This window comes from Scaptodrosophila lebanonensis, unplaced genomic scaffold, assembly GCF_003285725.1.
Source record: "Scaptodrosophila lebanonensis strain 11010-0011.00,11010-0021.00 unplaced genomic scaffold, SlebRS2 tig00001410-arrow-pilon, whole genome shotgun sequence".
Classification (NCBI taxonomy): domain Eukaryota; kingdom Metazoa; phylum Arthropoda; class Insecta; order Diptera; family Drosophilidae; genus Scaptodrosophila; species Scaptodrosophila lebanonensis.
Genome location: NW_022060738.1, coordinates 2,644,263 through 2,672,045, shown reverse-complemented (window position 1 = coordinate 2,672,045; position 27,783 = coordinate 2,644,263). Strand labels below are relative to the sequence as shown.

At 39.3% G+C, this 27,783-nt stretch overlaps 2 protein-coding genes and 1 long non-coding RNA gene across 5 annotated transcripts in view; all 3 read left to right on the top strand.

Moving 5' to 3' along the window:
• LOC115630804 overlaps positions 1-21,438 on the top strand; it is a 27,299-nt gene extending 5,861 nt beyond the window's left edge. Inside the window, exons 2-3 of the mRNA XM_030527467.1 lie at positions 2,979-3,164; positions 20,614-21,438. Coding sequence (XP_030383327.1) covers positions 2,979-3,164; positions 20,614-20,834 — 407 coding nt within the window. The 3' untranslated portion in view covers positions 20,835-21,438. The remainder of the gene's footprint in view (positions 1-2,978; positions 3,165-20,613) is intronic.
• On the top strand, positions 8,642-10,716 carry LOC115630805. The gene is made up of 3 exons (XR_003996107.1): positions 8,642-8,954; positions 9,039-10,463; positions 10,558-10,716. It is a non-coding gene; the product is annotated as an uncharacterized LOC115630805 (long non-coding RNA).
• The window catches only part of LOC115630803, a 23,302-nt gene continuing 12,610 nt past the window's right edge, over positions 17,092-27,783 (top strand). Inside the window, exons 1-3 of one of the 3 annotated variants that reach the window (XR_003996106.1) lie at positions 17,103-17,415; positions 17,500-18,924; positions 19,019-19,200. The gene's annotated coding sequence lies outside the window, so the exon portion shown is untranslated. Of the gene's footprint in view, positions 17,416-17,499; positions 19,488-27,783 lie in introns of those variants that run through there. The other 2 variants (XR_003996105.1, XM_030527465.1) reach the window with 2 other exon arrangements.

Genomic DNA, 27,783 nt, shown 5'->3' with positions numbered 1-27,783 from the left:
GGTAACCAATTTTTGGCGAATTTCGCTTTTGCAACAATTTGTATGTCCAAGGCCCGTTCAGGAACAGGCTGTAAAATCGAACAGTTATCCGCTTGCATTTCGCTTCGGTGCGGCTCAATGCCGAGTTCATTGTGGACTCTCAGTCCACTTATCTGGCTTGGGCCGCACACCACGCTGTCTCTTAATCAAACATCAGCAGCAGACTTTTTGGGTTAGATAAAAATGAATGATTTAGCCAAGCAACTAATATTTTACAAGTAAATATGAATTACCAGCAACTGTGCTCATTAAGTTGCCTAAATAAGCTGCCACAAAGACTGACTCGTATCATTGACAGCAATTCGAAGTTTATCAATTTTAATTATCGTATAATACTACAAGCATATAACAGCAGGCGGCGTTTTCGCTCATTGGCTCTGAAAGCTAATTATCGGCGAGTTAATTGCAAGGAAATCAATAAAGAGGAAGAAAAACTGCAGCTGCCACCGCATCTTGCACTGCCACTGGCTCGGCCACTGGCCATGCCACTGTGGCATGCGCATCATAAACAGAGTAAGAAATTTGGTTTTAAAGTCGATCTACTTTATCGATACTCTTATGAGTCGAAGCTGTTGGCTAATGAGCTATAAAATGCATTGATGACTGCGATAGGAGACATGGAGCGGCTACTGGGGCTGCTGGCTATATTGGGGGGCCGGATCGTAAGTTTGTGTGTTGTGTCTGTGAAAAATTGTTTGGCGGAATGAAGCGAACATTAATTTGACACGAAAGCCTTTTGGCTGAGTTATTTATGCCGACAACCTATGGAAAATTGCCTTATAAAAGTGTCAAAACTTTCGGCGAGCGCTTATTTATGGACACGATTAACGGGCGTCGGTTTAAAACGCGCCCGTGTAAATATTTATATTTTAATACACACACTAGTTGGAGTGCGTTTTTTGTGTTTTTTTTTTTGGCCCAACTTGGTCATATTGTTAAAAATTGTTAAGTAAATGCTTGGCATTGAGCCTCTGCAAGAAAAGCCAGCCAAGCCAAACCAAACCGAACCAAACCCGTTTCCTCCGTGCAATATATGGGGGCCAATTTAAACGTCAAACGTTAACGTTCAGGTTAAATGCACTTAACCAACACGTTGAGGTGCGTTTAAATGAAAGCTTAGATAGCCAGTGCGAGGAGGAGGAGCAGGAGGAGCAGGAGGACGAGGCTGGTGCTAACGCATTCAACGCACGGTCAAAACGTGTTTGTCCGCATTTGGCCATAAACATTACAATTTGCGTATTTCTAAGTAGCAACCGATCCGGCAAGTGGCAACTGGCAACCGGCAGCCGGCGTCGGAGTCTGCGTTTCATTTCAGTTGTATGCACAAAATTATAATTATTTACAATATATTGAAATTAATTGACAGTCGAATTGTCAGATCGTTTGCAATAATGTTTATTCTCGTACCGCAGTCTGCAGTCTGCAGCCTGCAGCCTGCAGTGGCAGTTTACTAATGGTAATGACTGTAATTCTATTGAAAATTGATATTGTATGCGCCTTTTGGAAATGTTTTGGCAGTCGCGACTGCGCACAAACAAAATGCTCGACACATGCCCCATTCGCGTCAGTATTCATGTTCACTTATTTTTATGGGCAAGGCACACTTTCAATTGGATTTTAACGATCTATTGATTGAAGCGTACATTTTTGAAATCGCTGAGTAGTTAAATCAGATTTCTTAATGGCAAGGATAAGGCTGCTTGTTTGACTTCAGAAATTTAGATATGGAAAGTTGATTGGAGCCGACTTAATGCTCTTTCTTTGCAAGTCAGAGCTCTGCCCCGAGCAGCAATTGTTTTTAGGAAACTTTGTAATTGCCGAAGTGGTACGAAAAGTTAAGGCAGGCCAAAGGCCAGCAGTGTGTAACATACATAGACGAATCAGCTGGTACCTTTCATTCTATACCCGTCTGTTTATCTGCCCATTTTTTTTATTTAAAAGTCATCAGTTCTAGAGTATTGAACCTATAAACTCCATACATACAAACATGCGGGAAGCTCTGACAACGAATCTGTTTAATGAAGCTAATAATAAAGAAATAAATAAATAAATAGGACTATGTTGATAGCTCCTTTTAAGATTGGCTATCATCTGTTTACCCCGATGTGTTATCAGTCTAGCTGAAATAACAAGGCTAAGATTTGCTGACCCCTAAGTGCCCCAAGTTGTTAAAAAGATAATCAAAATTCACACTTTCTCTCTTTTGCTGCAATTAAAATACCTTCTGAAGACAAATTTGCTATTTGTGGGTCTTAGTTCTGGGCTAAAGAATATTTATTTTTTTATTTTTAATTAATTTCATTTTATTTATTTATTTATAAACCTTATCCTAGCGTAACAAGTATCAGGTTACTTTTAAGTTATATATTATTGAATATTTATTTTATATTACTTTTTATACATTTTAAAATCCCCACGGAAACTTTGTTTTGGTTCAAAAATGTCTCAAGAACGATAAACAAAATCTGTTTTTAACTCGTCGAATATTTAATAATAAAAATGTCAACATCAATTAGAATATCCTAACTTTACCGATGGAGTAGAATCGATTTTAACCTCCGTCTCACCAGCTGATGCTTATTAATATTGCCTTTAATCTAGCGATATTCGCGTGGATATAATATCAAGGTCTTGGCTAACAGACCTTAAAACATCAGCTTGTCTGATATTTGGATGATTTCCCATCACTTCAGAAAATTTCTCCTCATATATTACTCGTCATCCCGTTGAGAAAATTGGTAGTGTTGCACACGTTTTCAACTTTCAAACTTTCGCTTTCTTGTTGACTATTGAGCTATAGGGCTGACATAATCTACTTACGAGGGATTGTCCAACTTAACTTAGCGAAAATGGAACGCAAGCTATATACAAGCAGTTTTTAAACAAATCAAGTCTTAATGTGATTTCTAACCAACTTATCTCCTCCCTCTCTGCTTTAGCGGATGCTGTGCTACGCTGCTGGCGCTGCTCCACGGACGTTTCCAATGGAGAATTCTGCAACGATCCCTTCCAGCCGGATAGCATATCGGAGCAGCAACGTTACTGGAGCTATGTGAACTGTACCTATTCGGTGGGCGTGAAATCGGTGAACGCACGACCCGTGTGCAAGAAACTGGTGCAAGAAGGTGAGTGAAAAATAACGAACAAGTGTTGAAAATTGATTTATAATCTGCAAGTGTTGGGCACTGACCATTGTTTGAGCCGCGTGTGCGGGCCCAGCTGCCTCGTTCGTGAGTGTGATTGTGTGCTGTGTTAGCTGCCAAAAAGCGCCAAACAAGATTAAAATTTATTGCCCTGACAAAGTCCACAACAACAAGTGCAATGCATTAATCCGAGGGGGGCCCAAGAGGGAGCCAAAGACACGCGCACCCTCGAGACAATTGTGCTGATCAGTGGGGTGATCGCCGGCGATCACGGCTGCAATTGCCTCTGTTGTTGCTGTTCTTGTTGTTGTTGTTGTCATTGCTGTCGCTTTGACAGTCGCTGGGCGTTGACGGGGGCGTGCTCCGACTCTGGTAGCAGCCTCATGCACATTCACACGCTCGCACACACTCGCATGTGACCAAGTGGCGACACTTGGGCCGGGCGATTGCATGTGGCGCTAATTTACGGCAAATTTATGTGGCAAAAGGCAAAGTTGCTTATTGCAATAAGAAAAATAAGAAAACGAAACTAAACAAAAACCCAAACCCAAGCTCACGACAGTTACGGCCAATACTGTGCGTTTTGTCACTGCACCAAGTGGGATTTAAGTCACCAGAATTGGAAAGCAACATTTTGATTGGAAATAGGTAGAAATAACAACAGTCTATGTTTCGTTTGTGTCTTTCACAATTTGTAACCTGAACTACTTGTAAAGAGAGAGGATCTTGGGCTACTATTGTAAAGGCTTCTACAATTCAGTGTTTTCTAGGAACTGCAGGAATTTGCGTCTGCAATAACAACTTTATGGAAATGAACCTCATAAATCTCTTCGAAAAATTCGACAACTGTTAAAAACAGAACAGAATCGATATATTTGTTCACTAATTCCAAAACAATTAAAAACAGAGTAGATGTTAGATGTTTGAACCAAACCTAGAGTAGAAAACTTGAATAACAAACAAAAATCAACAACTTCGTTAATGGAAGAACATAATCCGTAAATTAAAATTAGTTCCATCATCGGGTATTTTACTTGCATTCTATTGAGACTAGGTTAGGATTGAGACTAAAGTGAATTTTTGTGTGCTGTTCTTAATCTAATATCTGTCCTGGGTTGAAATTTTATGATAACTGTCTATTTACTTCGATATCATGCAGAGAACATACTCTGATAGGGAGAAATTCACTGATACCTACTGAATATCGGTCAACGCTGGCGCACAGCGCGTATGAGTGATATTTGTGTGAGACAGTCAGTGGTCTTTAGCTTTTTATTGTCAAATGTTTGTTTGGCACGCCGGCTGCTCTCTGGTATGCAAATTTTGCTGCAGCATGTTAGCATTTGCATATGACAACGGCAACGACAACAACAGCAACAACAAACATAAAAGTGCACATAAAACAAACAGAAACAAAAATCAAAAATCGCGCGCCGCTCAATTTGCCAAACGGTTCGTATCGCTGAATTTTGATCTCGGGCACATTTTGGCGGCATGGCTGCCTCAACAATGCACCGGTAATCGTTCACCTGTGTGGCATAAATTGTCAACGCATATACAAACACACACACACACACACATGTACTATATGTATAAAAGTATACACATCTGTATGTTATTTGAATAACTGATGGGCAGACGCGACAACGCGACTACGGCTTTTTATTTTATTGTTTGAAAATTGGGTTGTGGTTGTTTATGTTGCCATTTTGTGGGTCAAACGCTTGGTCAATAAAACTTTTAATGCTTTGTTTGCTTTTATGACTGGCTTGCCTAATAAATTAATGCCACTGCATATTAAATATGCTCACACCACAAATTGGCTACCGTCGTTATATAAGAACATTGAAAAGTATTTTTTAATGTCTTTATTGTCGCGTTAATGAGGCATTCGAGCATTTCATTATGGCAGCGAATGACGAAAGTGTAAATAATAATGAGTTTTCTGACTAATAATACTGTATGTCCATTTAGTGTGTGCAGTAAATTAGTTATTTTATTGAAGATAAAAGCCCTTTCGAATTGTTTTGTTTTATATTAACACTTTTTTAATGCCAGCTGCGAATTTCTATTATTACATTTTTTTAAGTCTTCACAGATTGAAAGTTTAAATAATTAAATATTTTGAAAATGAACTGTAAGATTTTGGGAAACCGCTAAAACAAGCTTCCGCGGGCATTCGGGATGAATACAACATTGATAAGTGACTCACTTTCTAGAAGTATATATATTCTTGATCAGCATGACGAGAGAAATCGATCTAGACATGTCCGTCCGTCTGTCCGTCCGTCTGGATGAACGCGAGGATCTAGGAAACTATAAAAGCTGGAATAACCAAAGTTGGTATCCAGATTTTCCTATACTCAGTCAATACTGTCCACATTTCAAAAGCTATATAAGCCACGCAATCTATACAAAATTATCTACTTTTGGTTTAAATTTTATTTAATTCGGTCAATTCTAAGAAAAGTTATTAGCAAAACAAATTCTGGCCAGTACAACCCCCACAAACTGCAGCAAGTTCGCTCTTCTTCTTCCTCTTTTTGCTGCTGCTTTGGGCGCATATAACTCAGTGACGGAAGTTTACCTGGGTACAGGGTATTACACTGTCGGGCTTGCTCGACTGTAGCGTTCTCTCTTGTTTATTTTATTTTTTTATTTTTTTTTATTTTCCATTATTATTGTAAACATATGTACAGAGTATTTCAAAGTCGGGACATCCGACTTTAGCTTTTTTACTTGTTTTTTTATAATTCCTTTTTACTCCACTTGGGAGCTTACGGCTTCTACAAGCGCTTTTCCATCGAACTCTATTTCTGGCCGTAGCTGTGTCCCATGTGATGTTGTTATGGGATTCATTCCAGAAGGGTGGTCCGTCGCCAGGTCCATTTATCCTTCTAATTGTGCTAGCCTGGATGGTTCCTTTAGAGTTCTCACGTCCCATTGTCCGATTCTTGTCCGTTTTTGCCTATGGTCGTCATCGAAGTAGTGGAGCCCTTTGAATTTTATTTCTCTTGTATCAGTTTCGGTAATCAGTGAATTGTCAATCGAACTAGTGATTGGCCAGATGCGACTTATGCCAGTGGTGGGGCTGCCACCTGTCGCCGCCGGGGAGAGGCTTCTTGTGGCTGTGGGTTACTGTTGTTGCTGTCCAGATAGCGTGGATGGATGTGTTTGGTGGTTATTAAAATGACCACGACACGTTGAAGGCATGTATTTCGGGGAGTTTGTCGAGAGGAGAAAGTTAGTTCGGGGGTCATGCTCTCGCCATGAGTGGGGCTTGAACCCACGACCTCTTGTTTGGTGTGCGCGTGCGCTATCCACTACGCCACCGAGGCTCCATAAGCCTATACCACACCAAAAAGGCAGATTTCCGCGATTTACTTGTTCGTAAAATTTGTTTGACCGCGTGATCATGAATGATCAGTGATCAGTCCATTCATCAGGGACTGATCCGTGATCAGTTGCTTTTTAAATCTCTAAGAGCACATTCAAGCACATGTGAGATCTGTTCTGTCCCATTGGGCACTTCTTTAAGACTAAGGGCTAAGTTAGGCTGGGGAATCCAAAATAATTTTAATATCTTCTGAGCCCTTTAAATGGATTAAGGTTCTCATCTCTGAAGGCTGTATGCTGGATTGCATGCATTTCTGTCTTTTTCGGCATTTTTTTAACTGTGAGAGATGATTTATCCTCACTTTTCGCAATTCCCTCCCACTAGATGCTGCGACTGCATTAGGCCAGTTCATAAATACGCAATCATTGCACGATTACGATCAACATTTACTAATTCTTATGGCCAATTAATGAACGCCATTAAATTCTTGCAATCATGCGGCTACAAATTGGCATGGCAAGCAAATATTTGCAATTAAAAAATAAAAAATAGAAAATCGAAATTGAAAATTGAGAAGCGAACGCGCTGCAGCGAAGCCTGACTCTGACTCTGAGTCGGAGTCTGAGGCTGAGTCTAAGCCAATTGGACATGAGCAGCGCTTGTAATGCGCAAAATACGAGCCGAGATACATAATATAAAATACAAACGCGACTTAAATGCTAGAAAAATATAAATTAATTAAGTTGTTGCACAGCGTGAAGCGCTCAATTACGGCAATGGAGGCAGCAGACAGAGACAGAGGCGGCGACAGAGACAGCGACAGAGACAGCGACAGACAGATGGAGTAGAAGCGACTGAGGAGGGGTTGGAAGGGGGCGAAGCAAATGTCTGAGAAAAATGCAATGAGGCGCAGCATAAAATGCTGTTCTAGTATGTTTGCCTGACTTTGTTTTATTTTACAAAACTGTTGCTTTTTTATTTGCTGCGCATTCAATTTATTTGCCGTTAAATTAATTGCTTATGAAGTTCAGCCAGACGAGTGGCTGACTTTTTGGAAAATGTCAAATTAAAAATGTATTCCATAATTCAAACGTGGGGCCGAGTCGAGCAATTAGCTACAGACGCACAAAAGATCGCTCTAAGGTATATAGATGTGTTTGTGTGTGTGTGTGTGTGTGCGTGTTCAGTTGTCAGTGTGTCACTGCACAAATATTTTCGCAACTTGTTGCATTGCCCGAAAAGTTGTCACCGGTCTTGGCTATGTTTGGCCAACGGCCAACAAACTGCGTGCGGGCCGTACTGCGAAAAATGTTGCACAATTTTTAGTATTTGTTTTTTTTTTTCGGTTTTGCTTTTGTTTTTGTAGCTCTTGCTGTTGCTGTGAGACAAACCAATAAATAATTAAATTAATTAGAATTTAAATTTATGACGCGGCAACATAATACACATGGCCGGCTGCCACATGGCGTATACGCAATGTTTGTTGAACTTGTTCGATGCCAGGCTGCTGATAAGAAGCCAACAATTGTCAACAATTTCATTAGGCCAACAAGCACACACACACACACACACACACACACACACACATTGTAAGCCATCTCATTCGCACACACACACACTCAGATGTTGGTTGTAAGATTTTTAAGCCAATCACAAAAATGGCCAACGCACAAACTTTTGGAGCGACTTTTAAAGTTTCTTATTTTATTTGATTTGATTTTATTTGTCGTTCTTTTCAGCCGCAGCTCACGCAAAATGAAAAACGCAATTTGTTGTGCATTTTTTCTTGTTTTCATTTGAGGTTTTGTAACGACGCTGGCAGTGAATATCGTATTTTTTTTTATTGCACTACCTTGGTCAAGCAGTGCTTCGGCTGCTTATGTACACACACTGCTTGTGTAGTTACGATTTGAATTAGCGTTATGTTTTAGCGTCAACTGCCTACGATCACATTTTTTTTTTGGCCTTAGTTAACAAGATAAACAAATTTTCTCAATTGTTTTTACTTATTTTAAAGGGAGTTAATTTTCTGCAACCGCACGGCTATCGGCCACCTATTGTTTATTTTCATTGTTGCACAGTGGCAATATTTGCGAGTTGTCAGTGGCCCTTTCTTTAACCTTGACCTGTCGAAAGGAAATTGTCAAAAGAGGTGTGAAGCAATTTCCGTAAAAGAAAGTTTTCTTGCTTGGCCTTAGCATCCGGATCTTTCTTTTTACTTCGAGATCGCCTAGAGGAAGGTTGTGCATTATCCACGCTAACGGGGTTATCAACTTTTTGGTTATACAGATTATATTTGTACCTATAACCTACAACCTAATACAGCAACGATAGTATTAACAGCGAATAAAAAAGTATATAAATTGGCGAAAACTAAATTGGAGGATTCTATTGTCGAAAGGATTTTTCTGCATGGTGCCACTTCCGGACATCGGGTAAATTTTATTTTTCTCGTTTCTTCGCATTTGGAATGCAAATTCTAATTCACATTTTTTTCGATTTACATTGTTTTCGTGCAGAATTGGCACTTAATAATTAGTCCAATCCAATAGGGCATTAACCTTTGCCTGTCGCTTTGATGCGCGCATGCTAATGCAGCGACTAGGCTAAGGGAGGGGTACGCCAGACGAAGGCGTGCCAGAGGTAAGATCGGCTTTCCGATCAGGCCACTGGAACGGCGAGAAGAACCGTCTCTGCAGTTTCGTGGGTCATATCGTCTATGACGGACGTCGCCTAATAACGGAGTGCGAGTGATTTTTTTGTGTTGTCTTCGGTGAAACCTGTGCCTGGGCAATTGGCAAAGCCCCGTTGTGTTGGTTGGAGGCCCGTGGGAAAGAAAAAGGCATAAATTAGCCTACCCCAACCTTTAAAGGCAACATTATATATATATCCACATATATATTTATATATGTGTCCAGCGCAAAAATGAACTTCTCTAGTGCGCTTATTATTCTTTAATTTTTTTTTCCCCTGTGTTAAATCCAAATTTAAATGTACATATGTGTAACCACGCGAGCAAAGCAACTCGGCATGGCGTGATGAAGTGGGAAAGAATATACCTAAGTGAAAACAAAAAAAAATAATACACAAAGCAAAATTCGTTAGCTACAAATGTGTATGTGCATGGCGACAATTTTTTTTCTGGTTTGTTTAAAAAAAAAACACGTTAAAGCCCACCCAGTAAATATCGAACATAAACTTTAGTACAAAAAAATTATGCATGCAAGCAGCGGTGAGCCCACACAGCGCGTCCCCCCCGAAAGATCTTTCGACGTTGGACAAAAACTGTAAGTACAGCCGTTTTAATTTTTATTTTTCATACTTACTTGCGTGCATGCGTACGGAAGTGATCAGCTGTTCAATTGGAACACAGGCTTGCCTGCTAGGCATAAAAACAAACTTAACGCCTTTATGCCAAGTCTTGGCTTTTGTTTCATAATTCTCCTATTATCGGCACGCACATAAACATCCCAAAAGGGGAAAATGCATGAATTTATATAATTCAAATATTTGTTTATATTTTCTTACCCTAATTTCTTTAATATTTGAATATAAATAACCATTTCTTCCAGCCACGCCAATTGCTCTACTCACTTTGCTATACCTACTTATATATATATTTTTTTACTACTAGATATTTAATTAGAAATGTTCATAGGCTTGATTTCGTCGTAAAGGTTAAGGCGAAAGACTTGAAAACTAGTTTTAACTTGCCGTTGGATAAAGTTAGGTTATATATGGAACTTCGAAAAGACAAGGTGTTCAATGAATTTAGTTTTTAATAAAAACATTATAATGATTGCTTAAATTTTCCGGTCTTATGATTTCCGCTAGCCGCAGCATGTAGAGGTTTGAAGGGGTCATTCGCATAATTGTTTTAGGATATGAATGACCAAGGATGGGTGGGCCAATACTTCCTCAACGTCAACAGAGGAATACCAAAGGTGTGTCCACTTGTGTCCTGTGATCTGCAAACCCAGCTTTCTTCTTTTTGTCCTATTTGTGTCAACTTACCGATTTTTATGGCTTTTCCGATAGCACGCTTTGTTTTTAAATAATAAGCTAATTAAAAGGCCGTAAGATATGAGAGTCATCGAACACCACCCATTAGCCGACGAGCCCGAGCCGGAACATACTAGCGTGCGCTCTCAATCTTACACCCACCACCTCGCCTACACTAATGGGCTATTGTCTATACCCGTTACAGTTATAATTTCATTTATTATTTTGGCGCCCAACGTGGGGCCCGACTTTTAGTTGTCAATTTTATTTCGTATTTTTGGCTTTCAAATGTTAGGCTTCACAAGAACATAAATATGACTGATACACTTTTTATTCTTTTCTGCAGTAAAATCTTTAGTCTTTTCCAACAATAGCTTCTCGTACGTTAGTCGCAATTAAATTTCTTTTTCCCTTTTGTAGTTTAGCTACATTTTTGTTTATCGTTATCGCTATGTTTTCTTTTAATTGCAACTATCGTAAGGAAAAATAAATCTCTTTTAACGTCATTTAGGTATATTTAGCAGTTAGACGCATTGGACTGCAGGGGATTGGTTCTCTACAGAGGGTACGCCTGACCACGGCTACTGTTTAAATTGCAATGACACTGTATATCTATAACCATTTCTTCTGTCCTTTCTTGTGTACCGCTTTGGTGACTGTCAGACGCATAGGAATACTGGTGAATAGTTTCTTTGAAATGTCAGCAGGCCACGGCTGATAGGAATTAAAGCGATACCAATTCCTTTTTCTATTTTTATTATATGAGTTTCTGCAATTAGACGCATAGGAATTCAGTACGATCGGCTTTAAGAGCTGACTACTGACCACGGATAATGTAGGCATTCAAATAGTAAAAAAGTTCAATATCATTGGTTTCTAAAGACTTTTTGTTTGCGTTATGGGGTGCTTAGGAATACAGGCTGGGTTAATTTTCTGTAATTGCCGCCTGGCCACGGCTCATAATGAAGACAAGGTCACGTAGGTTTGGCATCAGAATAACACCGTCATACCGGCCAAGCGTTGGCTTGCGTTGAGTTTGGCGTTGTTGTTCTTACGACAAACACCAGTGTTCTTTCCTCTTACCCCGCTTTGGGAAGCAGACACTTACGTACACAGGCTGATAAACACTGATAAGAATCTCTACATATGCTGTTGGTTAAGCGTGAAATCATAGACTTTTGGTTTTTGATCGTTACCGTTTCGCTATATTTATTGTTTAGGTTTAATTTTTAGTTTTTCGCTTTTGGGTTTGTTGTACCTATATCTTAAGCTGCAGCAATAGTTTTATTGACGTGCAGACAACAACAACATTTCTTTTTTGGTTTTGTTGACATTTTAGTTTCTCTGTTTTGTTTTGGGATTTTGTTTTGCATTTATTCTTGCAAGTGTTTTGCTTGCATATGCATTGAAGTATTAATAGTAGCTTCGAGATGCCACTAAATCGGTCTACAGAAACCAGTGCCGAATCGGCAACTGACCTTTGCTTTTTATGCAAGGGCAACTTACAGGATTTGGAAACATATAGGGTGACTTGTGGACACATATTCCATAAGGCATGCATTACAACGCATGTCCATGCCTCAAATTTATGTCCCGTTTGCAGAGAGGTTTGCATAAGTAAGCCTTTGGCCAAGCCAACAACTTCGGCTTACAACACAAGGGCACAATCTCGACAACAAGGTTCGGCTAGCACGTCCAGTGAGGCAAGGCGAACTAGTGTTAGTCCAAGCCCACCTAATACCGTCAACCTCAGTACTGTTGGTAATTCAAGCCTTTCTCCTGAGGTCGGAGCAGCGATTGCAGAAGCTGTTAAAGCAATGCAGACTGGATTAATGCTGGAGTTAACTGGTCAGATAGGGAGATTACTACAAGAAAATCTTGCAGCTCAATTGTCAGCTGCACCAGCGGCAGCCACACAAGCGGCCCCTGCAGCAACGGCAGAATCAAGAAACATATCGTTAGAAATACCAGATCAGACCGCTTCTTTGCAACAACTATTGGGCATTGGCTCTAACAATGCCATTAACATACCATCAACGGCACCTCCTAATGCATCGCCTCGTTCGATCAATTCTAGCTTGTTGAGTAGACCCGATAAAGTTGGCCAAATCATTACTAGCTGGAAACTTAGATTTTCTGGTGAACGCAGTAGTTTGTCTATTGATAATTTCTTATACCGGGTTGAGGCTTTGACTCATCAAACTTTGGAAGGAAATTTCGATTTATTATGCGGAAATGCTAGTACGCTGTTTGAGGGAAAAGCTAGCGATTTCTTCTGGCGTTTTCACAAGTCCAGTGGACATATACGTTGGCCAGAGTTATGCGCGGCCTTACGCAAACAATTTAGGGACACTCGCACCGACGTGGATATCCGCGAATTAATACGCGATAGGAAGCAGCGCGAGAAAGAAAGCTTTGATGCATTTTATGATGCGATTGTGCTGCTGACTGACCGTTTGCAAACTCCACTGTCGGAGCAAACGTTAGTTGAGGTTTTGAGGCGCAACTTGAAACCAGAAATTCAGCATGAAATTTTGAATCTGCAGATCAACTCTGTTGAGCAGTTGCGGGAAATTTGTCGCAGGCGCGAATGCTTTTTGGAAAGCATTAATCGCACGCAGACTTATCGTAAAGCACTTCCGTTCAGAACTAACGTAGCTGAAGTAGTCAATGGAGGTAATTGGGAAGAGGCTTCTGAGTTTGGTGAAGACGAAGTTCCTTTAGATATAGAAGCGTTAGCATTAGTCTGTTGGAACTGTAGGAAGGAGGGTCACCGCTATCAGGACTGTATTGCCAAAAGAAAAGTGTTTTGTTATGGTTGTGGAGTGGCAAATACCTACAAGCCATCATGTCAGCGATGCTCAAAAAACGCGAAAGCGAGCACCCAAGGCAGTCGACCGCCTCAGATCGCTCACCATTCTCGGTCGACAAACACGGAGTTGTAGACCAGTATCATAATAAAATAAACTCAACTATTGTTGAAAATATACCGGACGTACCACATTTTGAGACTATGCCTGACATTACGTCATGCTGGCCTCACCGAATTCAGATTTTAAAAGAATCCGCCAACTTTCCAACGTATCTTCATCCTGGTAAACGTTCGCGCAACACAGCTAGACTTAAATCTTTTTGGCATGCAGCGAAAGTTATCTCGGCTATTGGCAAAAATGCTAAGGACCAACGTCCGTATGCAGATATTAAAATATTAGGTCGAGTTGTTTCAGGCTTATTAGATACAGGAGCATCAATGAGCTGTATTAGTGGACAATTGGCCCAGGAAGTTATACGTAGCAAGATAGGACTCAAAAAGATTCTTGGCAACGCTTGCACTGCGGACGGCAGTAGTCAAACAATTTTGGGACGAGTGACATTACCAATTGAATACAATGATAAGAAAAAGAACATTGTATTCCATATAATACCTTCTCTTAGTCAAGACTTATACTTGGGCATAGACTTTTGGAACAGTTTTGGGTTACTTCCATCTAATTTGCAATTGGCAGAAGTAGATAGGGGTACACACAATTTGACTTTGGCTCAGCAATCGGAATTGCAGAATGTTATAGCGCAGTTTCCATCGTTTGCCGTAGCTGGTTTAGGTAAAACACATTTAGTATCTCACTCTATAGATGTGGGCAACGCCAAGGCAATAAAGCAAAGACATTTTCCAGTATCGCCAGCGGTTGAAAAACTTTTATATGCTGAGGTCGATCGATTGTTGAAGCTAAATGTCATTGAGGAGTCAGACAGTGCCTGGTCCTCGCCTGTGGTGTTGGTCCAAAAGCCTGGCAAAGTGCGGCTCTGCTTAGACAGTAGAAAGGTGAATGCAGTTACGCAAAAGGATGCATATCCTTTACCACAAATTGATGGCATACTAAGCAGGCTACCAAAGGCAATGTTCATAACGAGTTTGGATTTAAAAGATGCTTTTTGGCAAATCCCACTCGATACCGCATCTCGCGACAAAACCGCTTTTACCATACCAGGTAGACCTTTATATCATTTTAAGGTCATGCCATTCGGGCTCTGCAATGCTCCTCAAACCATGTCCCGCTTGATGGACAAGGTAATACCAGCGGCTCTGAGGAATGAGGTGTTTATATATCTGGATGATTTATTAGTGGTTTCAGATAGTTTTCAGGCGCATATGCATGTTTTGCGCAAAGTAGCTTCTTGCATACAGGCAGCCGGCTTGACAATAAATTGCGAAAAAAGCAATTTCTGTATGCGTAGCGTAAAATACTTAGGCCACATAATCGGAGAGGGAGTAATACGCACAGACCCTAGCAAAGTGTCAGCGATTGTAGATTTTCCTTTACCTCAGAATTTAAGGGCGTTAAGGCGTTTCCTTGGTATGGCCGGATGGTATAGAAAGTTTATAAACAACTTTGCTGGAGTCACTGCTCCACTAACAGATTTGCTGAAGCAAAAGCGTAAATTTACTATGTCTGTCGAAGGAGAAAAAGCGTTTGAAACTTTAAAATCAATGCTTAGTTCTGCTCCACTTTTGATCAGTCCCGATTTTTCCAAACCTTTTTACTTACATTGCGATGCAAGCAAGACAGGAGTAGGTGGGGTTCTTGTACAAAAGTCAGAAGCAGGAGACGAAATGCCGATTGCATTCGTATCTAAGAAATTAAACAAGGCCCAAAGAAATTATTCTGTCACCGAGCAGGAATGTTTGGCAGCCATCGTATGTATCAAACGATTTCGTCCGTATGTTGAAGGGCATGAATTTACAGTCATTACCGATCATGCCTCTTTAAAATGGCTTATGTCGCAAACCGATTTACATTCCCGTTTAGCGCGTTGGTCGTTAAAACTGCAGGGTTTTCGATTTAATATTGAGCATCGAAAAGGCAAATTAAATATTGTGCCAGATGCGCTGTCACGCGTAAACGAGGACGAATTAGCAGCAATTGACTATAATAAGGGCCTAATTGTAAATTTGGACTCAGAACATTTTAAGTCAGCTGATTATCTGGATATGGTCGAGTCAGTTAAAGCCAACAATGACCAGTTTCCGGACTTGAAGGTGGTTGACAATATGCTGTATAGGCGCACCGTGCATACAACGGGTGATCAGCTACACGACAATTATGCTTGGAAATTGTGGATACCTAAGAACTTGGTCGAGGAAGTACTCCGCAATGCCCATGACAATCCGTTAGCATCACATGGCGGGATCCATAAAACGTTGGAACGAGTCCGGCGTTACTATTTTTGGCCTGGTCTTGTTGATGATGTCAAGACGTACGTAAATGCTTGCGAAACTTGCAAGATGACAAAAGCACCGAATTTTCCGATGCGACCACCTTTGGGCAAACCTGCGGAGTCTGAGAGATTTTTCCAACGTTTATACGTTGACTTTTTAGGTCCATATCCTCGGTCACGCAGCGGAAATATTGCCATCTTCATTGTTTTAGATCATTACTCTAAATTTGTTTTTCTGAAGGCAGTAAGGAAATTGAATGCAGAAACGGTTGTTAAGTACATGCAGCAAGAATTGTTTCATACATTTGGGGTGCCCGAAACTATAGTATCGGATAATGGTTCCCAGTTTAAATCTGAAGCATTTCAAAAATTCTTGCGGGAAAACAAAATTTTCCATTCACTTACAGCGGTGCATTCGCCTCAGGCAAATGCTTCTGAGCGCGTGAATCGCTCAGTTATAGCAGCCATCCGTTCGTATATTCGTCCAGATCAAAAAGACTGGGATGAAAGTTTGAGCAGTATCTGCTGCGCTTTACGGTCTGCTGTCCACTCTGGCCTCGGCACAACACCTTATTACATGGTCTTTGGTCAGCATATGATTACTTCAGGTTCAACGTACAAGTTGCTTAAAACGTTGCGCCTTATTGAGGATAGAGCGGTTGTTTTCTCAAGAGAGGATTCGCTCGATATTGTGCGCAGTAAGGCGCTTGAGACCATGAAGAAACAGCAACAGAAGAACGAAAAAATCTATAACTTGCGGTCGCGTGATGTTTCTTACTCAGTTGGACAAGAAATCTTCCTTAGAAATTTTAAACAGAGTAATTTTCCAGCCGGTTACAATGCAAAGTTAGGACCAGCTTTTGTGAAAGCGAGAGTTCATCGTAGACTTGGAAATTCTTATTACGAGGTTGAAAATTTGCAAGGGAAAATACTGGGTCGTTATCATGCGAAAGACCTGCGACAGTAAATTTGTTTTCTAGCAGCGTCTGGTGTTATCAATCTTGCGTTTGCATGGAAACCCAAGCTTGATTTTAGCAGGGGGGAATTTGTAACGACGCTGGCAGTGAATATCGTATTTTTTTTTATTGCACTACCTTGGTCAAGCAGTGCTTCGGCTGCTTATGTACACACACTGCTTGTGTAGTTACGATTTGAATTAGCGTTATGTTTTAGCGTCAACTGCCTACGATCACATTTTTTTTTTGGCCTTAGTTAACAAGATAAACAAATTTTCTCAATTGTTTTTACTTATTTTAAAGGGAGTTAATTTTCTGCAACCGCACGGCTATCGGCCACCTATTGTTTATTTTCATTGTTGCACAGTGGCAATATTTGCGAGTTGTCAGTGGCCCTTTCTTTAACCTTGACCTGTCGAAAGGAAATTGTCAAAAGAGGTGTGAAGCAATTTCCGTAAAAGAAAGTTTTCTTGCTTGGCCTTAGCATCCGGATCTTTCTTTTTACTTCGAGATCGCCTAGAGGAAGGTTGTGCATTATCCACGCTAACGGGGTTATCAACTTTTTGGTTATACAGATTATATTTGTACCTATAACCTACAACCTAATACAGCAACGATAGTATTAACAGCGAATAAAAAAGTATATAAATTGGCGAAAACTAAATTGGAGGATTCTATTGTCGAAAGGATTTTTCTGCATGGTGCCACTTCCGGACATCGGGTAAATTTTATTTTTCTCGTTTCTTCGCATTTGGAATGCAAATTCTAATTCACATTTTTTTCGATTTACATTGTTTTCGTGCAGAATTGGCACTTAATAATTAGTCCAATCCAATAGGGCATTAACCTTTGCCTGTCGCTTTGATGCGCGCATGCTAATGCAGCGACTAGGCTAAGGGAGGGGTACGCCAGACGAAGGCGTGCCAGAGGTAAGATCGGCTTTCCGATCAGGCCACTGGAACGGCGAGAAGAACCGTCTCTGCAGTTTCGTGGGTCATATCGTCTATGACGGACGTCGCCTAATAACGGAGTGCGAGTGATTTTTTTGTGTTGTCTTCGGTGAAACCTGTGCCTGGGCAATTGGCAAAGCCCCGTTGTGTTGGTTGGAGGCCCGTGGGAAAGAAAAAGGCATAAATTAGCCTACCCCAACCTTTAAAGGCAACATTATATATATATCCACATATATATTTATATATGTGTCCAGCGCAAAAATGAACTTCTCTAGTGCGCTTATTATTCTTTAATTTTTTTTTCCCCTGTGTTAAATCCAAATTTAAATGTACATATGTGTAACCACGCGAGCAAAGCAACTCGGCATGGCGTGATGAAGTGGGAAAGAATATACCTAAGTGAAAACAAAAAAAAATAATACACAAAGCAAAATTCGTTAGCTACAAATGTGTATGTGCATGGCGACAATTTTTTTTCTGGTTTGTTTAAAAAAAAAACACGTTAAAGCCCACCCAGTAAATATCGAACATAAACTTTAGTACAAAAAAATTATGCATGCAAGCAGCGGTGAGCCCACACAGCGCGTCCCCCCCGAAAGATCTTTCGACGTTGGACAAAAACTGTAAGTACAGCCGTTTTAATTTTTATTTTTCATACTTACTTGCGTGCATGCGTACGGAAGTGATCAGCTGTTCAATTGGAACACAGGCTTGCCTGCTAGGCATAAAAACAAACTTAACGCCTTTATGCCAAGTCTTGGCTTTTGTTTCATAATTCTCCTATTATCGGCACGCACATAAACATCCCAAAAGGGGAAAATGCATGAATTTATATAATTCAAATATTTGTTTATATTTTCTTACCCTAATTTCTTTAATATTTGAATATAAATAACCATTTCTTCCAGCCACGCCAATTGCTCTACTCACTTTGCTATACCTACTTATATATATATTTTTTTACTACTAGATATTTAATTAGAAATGTTCATAGGCTTGATTTCGTCGTAAAGGTTAAGGCGAAAGACTTGAAAACTAGTTTTAACTTGCCGTTGGATAAAGTTAGGTTATATATGGAACTTCGAAAAGACAAGGTGTTCAATGAATTTAGTTTTTAATAAAAACATTATAATGATTGCTTAAATTTTCCGGTCTTATGATTTCCGCTAGCCGCAGCATGTAGAGGTTTGAAGGGGTCATTCGCATAATTGTTTTAGGATATGAATGACCAAGGATGGGTGGGCCAATACTTCCTCAACGTCAACAGAGGAATACCAAAGGTGTGTCCACTTGTGTCCTGTGATCTGCAAACCCAGCTTTCTTCTTTTTGTCCTATTTGTGTCAACTTACCGATTTTTATGGCTTTTCCGATAGCACGCTTTGTTTTTAAATAATAAGCTAATTAAAAGGCCGTAAGATATGAGAGTCATCGAACACCACCCATTAGCCGACGAGCCCGAGCCGGAACATACTAGCGTGCGCTCTCAATCTTACACCCACCACCTCGCCTACACTAATGGGCTATTGTCTATACCCGTTACAGTTTGATTGCAAATTGTCTCGTTTTATAAGTTTGCTGTTTATGTTCGATTTGGCGAATCGTGTGTGCTTTGCTCGAGCTCTAGGCACAGGCTCAGCCTCATTTTCTGTGCACTTCTCAGTCCGCATTTAGTTGTTATTGTTGTTGTTCTTGTTTTTGTCACTATTCTGCCTCTAGCACCGCCACCGCCATCTCCATCACCATCTCTTATAGGAAACCTTGAACCCATTTTAATGGTCTATGCTTCGTTGTGCAAGCACGCCGTCCCACAAAGAAGCATTTCAGCAATTTAATTTAATTTGCCGCTACCGCCAACCATTAGTGAAAAATAAGTTGGCCTGAAGTATTAGAAGCATTGCATAAATCTAATTGAACATAATGATGAGATATTGCTGCTTACCGAGTTGTTCTTTGAAGCATATTCGACTATTCGCAGTTTCGGCTCTTCTTTTAACTATAAATTAAGGCCATTACATAGCGAATTATTTTATGCTTCTGCCGCTTGTACAAGGCAGTTCCAAGCTGAAAAGTAAATGGATTTGAATTCATTTTGTCTTTGATTTAAAAGGCCTTCCCCAAATAAAGAATTTAATATCTACAGAATGATTAATTCATAAACTCCTTTACAATATGCAAATTTCTTCTGTGAAAATATACCAGACCACCTAGGAGCAACCTATAGTTTTAATTGTATATTATTAACACTTTAAAGATCGACTACTATTAGCAGTTTTCTTATTACATCGAATGGTTTTGAATCTCATTATATTAGCTTCAATATTATAAATGCTTTAATACTAGTATCCTATCAGACCTAACAGGGCTCTGGAAGTGAAAGTGGAAAGATAATCAGAATATCCAACAATAAAACGATATCTATTAATGTATTCAAAGAAAATGGCCAATATTATTCCTGAATAGAACAGGTCCTCAGATTATCCCGTCAATAAATAAATTAAGACAACACTCGTTTTGAAAGATATTTATAATTTAAAGATGCTACTAGTCTGAGAAGAAAGATGTGAAAAGTATTGCTTATATATTTCCTACTTTCCATTTGCATTCCTAAAAAATATGCATATCTCGCTAAAGAGATATTTGAAAATTGAATTTCTCTCGCCGCTTACATCATTTGCGAGTTGCCTAATGGCCCAACTATTTGGCAGCGAGCCATTATTCATGCCACACACGCCATTCGACGACTTCAACGACTTTTACATTGCCACGGCGACATTTCAAATGTCATTTTTGAGATTGCAACGGAAAAACCAGAATATCAAAGTGAGAAACCTACGCAGAAATGAGGCAGCCAGCGCATGCATAAATTACATTCAGTGTGCGCTCACACTTATATATATATTTGTTGTTGTTAAATTTTCTCATAAACATTAATTAAATTGTTGCTGACTCTCTGCTCGTTCCATTGCAGTCTATGGCAAGCGTGTGATTTCCCGCTCCTGCTTCTACGAGGATATGGACGATCCGGCCGACAAGTGCGCGATGGACACGACCTCGTCCTACATCAAGACCGTCTTCTGTCGCACGTGCACCAGCGATGGCTGTAATGGTGCCTCCAGCTATGCGCCCCTCTCCGCCCTGCTCCTGCTGCTGCTGCCGCTAACTGCGATGCTCGCGCCGTTATGCAAATGAGCTGCACGCTATTTTCAGTGCGTTGGGGGCTAAACTTAATTACTCGTATATAGATGGAAAACTGAATTTACAACTTATGCGTTTAGTCTTGTCTTTTCGATGAATTTTTCACACATAATCGTATCACAAAATATGCTTCATTTCCCGCCTAGTTAAGTCGCGAAACTTTAACTTATTGTATTATTTTTTAAATTGTAAGCAGTGGCACCCACAAATATCATATTTAGTCACAATGCCTTAAAGTGCAGCTGCACAACTTTTTGATACAAATAAACGCACAGAAGCGCACGAACACAGACAGCAGTAGGACTTGCGGGAATGTGGTCGCCCCTGGAATGATGCTGAAATCCTGTTTTCGAGAACTAAAAACTGGACTTCAAACTTGACTGTTGCTTATCTAAGCTGTACTTCTATCAAGCTGGCTTTGAAGAGAGATTCAAGCTAAGGCGAAATAAGAAATTAAGAGAATTCCGCAAACCACACGACTATTTGCCATAAATATGATGCTACCTTTTCCTAGCAGTCTAACACGAAAAGGTCGTTTCATTCAGTTTAGAGAGAGATTTAAAATAAAGAGAAGCAATTTGTGAAGAGCCATATGAAATCCATGTTTTTGTTATAATATGTGCCCTTTTGTCAATTTCGTAAGTCGGGTGCTTCTTCTTTCAGATGTACCTCAGTGCCTTGGAAAGAGAGTTTTAGAATAAAGAGAAATAATATGTAACTAGCCACTTCGATGATTAAACAAATTGTTTTTTCTCTCTCATTTCTCCTAACTATTTACCCAGGAGCCTTCTTAGAATTCAGTTAGCTTTTAACTGTTGCTCTTCAGACAGATGTCCTAAAGCGTACTTAAAACTATTAGAAATTGATATTAGACATATGTACAAACATCAGCGCTAAACTTGTTTTCCTCTAAATAGTAGCTAGAGAAACAAAAGTGTAAACAGAAACAACTGAATAACTTCTCGAAGTTAAATATATTTTCCAAATTTGTTTCCCAACATTGATCCATCGCGGAAATGGGAATAGTCCCTAATACTCTTTTATATATATATATATAGTATGACGTTCGTTACGATAACCGAATGTACGGTCATACGGTCGCTTTTCTAGTCTCTGCTTTTAAAATGTGAAAAGCGAATTGAAATGCAAATGATTACCATAGACTTGCTTTGCATAAACACTTTCCCTTTTTACTGGTTTCTCAGGCAAAAGGCGAAATGCTGCTGCTGGAAGTATGAAAGAGTTGTTGTTAGACAAGCCCACACAAAATAGTTCAGTTCAGTTTTTGTTTTCCAGAAGTACCTTTACCTCCGAGTCCTGCTGCTCACTCACAAATAAACGTTCATAAATACATACTACATATACTTATCTCCTTCTATATACACGAATCACAAATGTAAATGTTAGTAGCTATAAAATGTAAACGGTTTCTATTTGTAATTTTGTATGTAAAAAGAAAAACAAACCTCATTCAGCCAGAGCAATCGAAAATTAAAAACTTAACTACGAAATCAATAAAACGTAATACTAAACACATGTACACCAATTTATTGTAATTGAAGAAAACGATCTAATTTCGTGAGGTTAATTACAAATAAATGTAATAGATGGTACAAATAACTCAGCTATTTATTGTTTTATTTCTATAATCGAAAGATATGGACAAGCTGGGACGATAGAAAAGAAGAAACCAATTCTAGAACTATCGATTGAAAAGCAGATAATTCCTAACTGGAGACTAGAGTGGCTAGTCATTTTAAATTGTTAAAGAACGAGTGATGCTTCACATCTGTCCAATTCGTTTTTATTTGTCTAGTTTTAATTTTCTGCTGCGGAGTTGGCCAAAACACGACAGTTTGAAATTTTTTAAATAATTGACTACTCTTACAGAATTTTTAAGCTGTAACGATTACAACGACTAGTTTACAGAGCAGCTCCTCTAGATGTTGGTTTTCTTCTATTAATTATAAAAATTTGGATTTACAATTTGGACTTGAATTAATATTAATAATATTAAATTATCAATATTATAATAATTATGAAAATTGGATTTTAAAAATAGAACAAAAAACATTTCTCTACATTTTAATATCACACCATTCCTTTTTGAACTTCATCACATTTCTTGCCATTCAGGGGCAGAGAGCTGAGCTACATTTAACATTTAGTTATTTGACATTTAGGTTACATTCACAAGGCAGCACTCACACATATATTACAATCACAATTTTAGACTTACATTCTATGTTACATTTATTTGTTCTATTAAGCGTATTTTCGACTGCATTCAATTTTGTTAAGCCAAGAGAGTCCATCGTCATTTGTTTCCGATCTGTTTAGTTTAGATTTTCAGGCAGAGAGAATTTTTGCGTTATATGGATGAGATGAGATGTTGTCCATCCGCCAAGCCAAGATGATGCCAAGATGCGAAGATGATGATGATGTCTGCTGTTGTTGTTGTCCACCGAATCATGCATCCCCACACCAAATCCTTCCACACCAACACCGAAACTTCAGGGGGGACCAAACCCACCAACTGAGAATTTCGACCATGACCGTCGGCAGTAGACGTCAACACACGCCACTGCACCGGGCCGAGAAACGTCATCGCTAACTTTCCCTTTGAAGTGCATTCAGAATGTGTAGCATAACGAAAGGAGGTCAGCTTTTTTCGGTCGAGTCCTTGTAATTCACAACCAGAAAAGACAAGCCATGTGGGAGACAGGATAACTCTTTTTAGACTTACAAAAGTACTGCTAATGGGCTTTTATATATATATTTTTTTAAGTTATTTTTTTATTTTTTTTATGGCCTTAATTGACCTGAAAACTCACTTTTACAAGCTTGGCCAATGAGTAAACTTAGAGACGAAGTCCCTAATAAGAATAAAATTCTCTATTTACGATTCTTATTATTACCAAATATTATTTTTATAATATTTATTAAATTTTTACTTAAGAATAAGCTACACCCACCTTACTTTTTATTTTAATTGGCTTGTTAATGTCAAATATATAAGAAGTTTCTGCACCCACAACAATTAGTCGCACCCCCACTTTTTCCCACTTCTTTAGCTTCTTTTCCAACTTGCTGCCACATGATTTTTGTGCCACACGCAGTTACAACAATAATTTTGTATTTCCAGAGGCAAATCAAAATTAATTGTCTCACATCATTGCGCTTGACATTGCACAGAACAAGTAGCGAGGGCTGTACGATAAGTATATCCATATTTAACCAATGAAGAGATGGATTTTGGAATCTGATGGTGCAACAAATTTCTTAGCATTTACAAAAATTTGGTACTTTAATAGCAGTCTTTAACATTTTTAATTACGCTGAAATCAGTAAAAGATGTAAGTAGTTGGCTAAGTAAAGAGATCTCACGACTCTTAGATTTCTAACATAAATATTTTAACGATTTAAATGGCAAGTATTTAAAGAAGTATTTCTATTAATGAAGACTGTACGAATGGTTTATATTTCAAATTGTTTAGAAATACAAAAATTAGCTCCATTACCAGTATATTTTCAATAAATAAAATAATTAAGGAAACAATGTCCATATTCAAATGTCTAGTCTGACAAATTTTCCCTTACATATTGAATAATAAATAAATGTTGTTTTTAAATTTAAGCAAATATTGCAATAAACAAGATCAATCTGATGTCACAAGCTACACACTAATTTGAAAAATTCCATATTCCGTGTGTGGCATTGATGTTATTTCATACAAAAATTAAGACAATTCCTTCCTAAAAGAAAGTTTGTGTATTCTCCTCTCTTGAAGAGTATCCACATACATCTATCCCTATACCTCTTAACATTGGAAGAGTATTGTGCAAGTTGATTACTATATTACTATTATTATAGCTCTTTCGATTTATTTAGATATTTTGGGAGAAAATCTTTGAATTCACAATGTAATCTGACTACAGGAAAACGTATTTAAATTATTAGCATATACTTAGTGGGTACTGGTTCTATAAAACATTCAACAAGGCATTGTAAGTTGTTTTAGTTTTCAAAATTTGCACACAATTTTATTTCTATTGATGTATTTACAATACAAATTTGATGCTGTTTAGTTTTCAATTATATAAATGCCTGCCCCATCTGTGTAATTGTCCCAAGGTTGTGAGTCATGGCCCTTGGTTGAACACGCTGATTTTGCCATGTAAGGGCCCCTGACACAGTAGCGGACCTACATGCCACAATGAGCGTGTTTAAGCAAGGCCACGAGCCCAAGAGAAACATTGGCGGTAAATGCGGACCTATATTCTGCTGCTTGCCGCATTTTTCCGACCTCAGCTGTCATTGAGTTGCAGCAATTGCTGGCGGATGTCGACAGCTGCTTTGGCTTTTCAGCAAGTTCGTCGCAGTTCGCTGGCGGGGAACTGTTAAGTCTGCTAAAGCGGTCCTCAGTCCGTTGGCAGATTAATAGCCCATCTATCAGACTCCTATTAGATGAGCCACGCAGTCTGATATATTAAAGAGAAGTTGTTTGCCACAACAATATAAGTTACCTTTTTCTGTAGCACATAGTCTATTACCGGTTTTTATTTGTGGAAAGTGTGCATGCGACTAATGCTTTCATCTGATATACTTGTAAATTGAAAAGCGAATGTTGCGGATTTACTTTTCCAGACATGCTTCTCTATTCTAGCAAGGTATTTTTTCGATTATATGTTAGCACGTTATTTTGTAAGCACTGTTCGATTTGAATTATAAATCGACAATCGTCTACAAACCAATTCAAAAAGGGACGCACGCATATCTGCCAGCAGCTGTCGGAACCAAAAACTTATTAAGACAACCTCGCTTGTATTGTGTGGATAAAATAAAAATTTAATTGCTCGTTTGCTCAACGGCCGAGTTCACAGAGAACGGAAATGAGTTCAGCGAAACTCTTTATTCATTTAATTTTCGAACATTTTGCCGACCACGCAAATATCTGTTCAATGCCTGCAGTGATTAGTGAATTGTTGAGGAACTGGCGCTGATTAACTGCAAGCGCGTTTTTATGAAGCTCTAATTAAATTTTGAAAAAATTTAAAAACTCATAAAAATAATTACAGATATAAATAAAGTGATGTATAAAATAAAAATGGGTGGCGGCAATTTAAAACTGAAACTTGTCGCGCCACTTTTATTTGCTTTTCAGATATGTATTTTAATAGTATTTTTTTCCTTTTTGTTCGTTTAGTTAACAGCAAAAATGTCGAACAGTTTTTGCAATAAAACTGGCAATTTATCAAAGTGCATGGAAAAATATTAAAAGTCGCAAAAAATATTGTCCAACGCGCTTATGTTACGCATACGCCCCGAGGCGCTCGCTCAGCGCTGCGTTCGCTGCGTTGGCTGCTGGTTGAGGTCTGCGCGCATGCACAGCATTTTAATTGCGCAAAGGCCGGCCTGGCTAGCCTAGGCTAGGCTAGGCTAGGCCCGACCCGACCTGGCGTTATGACTAAACTTGGTCTAGTGGCAAATGTCCAAGTTTATTTGTTGATTTTAGTTTTTATTGCTGCTGCGGCTGCGGCTGCGGCTGCCTAGGCTTAACCTCCTAATCCGAAACGCGCGTTTTGTTTGTTTAGTTTGTCATTTTGTTTTTTATTTTTTACTCGTTTTTTTTCTTATTGGCAGCTGCTCGCACTCGCTAACTGGCTGGCCCGCCAATCAAGTCCGGCAACATGGCAGGCCGGCAGGGAGGCGTGAGTCGTCCATGCGTGCGACAACGACAACCACGACGACGCACATTTTTCACGCTTTGTCATAAGTGGCTCTGACTCGGGCTCTGACTATGGCCGGCTTCGTTTGGCCCGCTTTATGGCTGCCTGTTTGTCATCTTATATTGCAGATTAATGTCAAGATTTGCATACGAAATCATATATTTGTTGCACTGTCAGCTCGCAGCTTGCACTTTGTCCACAACGCTTTTGGAACTCTCCAAATTTGGTTAAACGCATCGAAATAATATTTAGCATGAATCATAGTCGTAAGCCGTCTGCCATTTGAATCACGGCAGTTAAGCGACAGTTAACTACAGCAGCCAATTGGCTACTATATTTGAATAGAGAGCAAAGGCTGTGCCACTTTGTTTCGTAGGCTATTCTTAGATAGATCAGGTTTAGTCACAGGAACACACATAACATAAGCTCGACTCTTGAAGCATCCTCCTACACAACTCAACTATATAAAGTGCGTGATTTAGAAAGAGCAGATTGAAATTCAAGAGGTGAGAAAGCTGTGGCACTCAAATGTTAATAATAATCTCCTTCACCAATCAAGGTGAAAAGGCTACACAGCGTCTGCTACAGAGCACTACACAGTAGAATTGAAATCGATTATATACTTATAGTTATTTCTATTAGTCCATTAAGGAGCAAAGGGCCGATAAATAATTTTGTTGCTTTCAGTATCTGTAATTAGAAAAGTTGCGATAGTATTTCCCAAGCGAAAATAGTAAGGTTTTTTTCAGTCAGGTGAGGTCCACAACTTAGAGCACATCGCACTTCTTACATTCCCCGATTATATAGTAGTATATTTAAATTTATATATTCAATAGCGCCCACTCAGTAACTATTTTTCACTCAACAAAAAGAAACAAATCTTTATATACATTAAACATTAATTCAATCGATTGAGATCAAAAGTTTGGCAAATTCAAGGATGGTCGAATCGCGAAGAGGGGTATTACAATGAATACAAAAACTTAGTTTCAGCGCTGACCATGGAGCACCAACCCTTTTCAAGGACAAACCTATTAAGAAGCGGCCGAAGCCTGCTCTTTCCTTTTCGAGCAACTTTCCAGTTTGGTGTTGCGAAGCTGTGACCATGGTTGGTCTATTGGACGGGATGAGAGCATTGCGACTACAGCTCTTTTCCCTTTCAGCAAAAGGTAGTGAGCTGTGTTATTAGTGGAGATCCAGTGACAAATAGCGA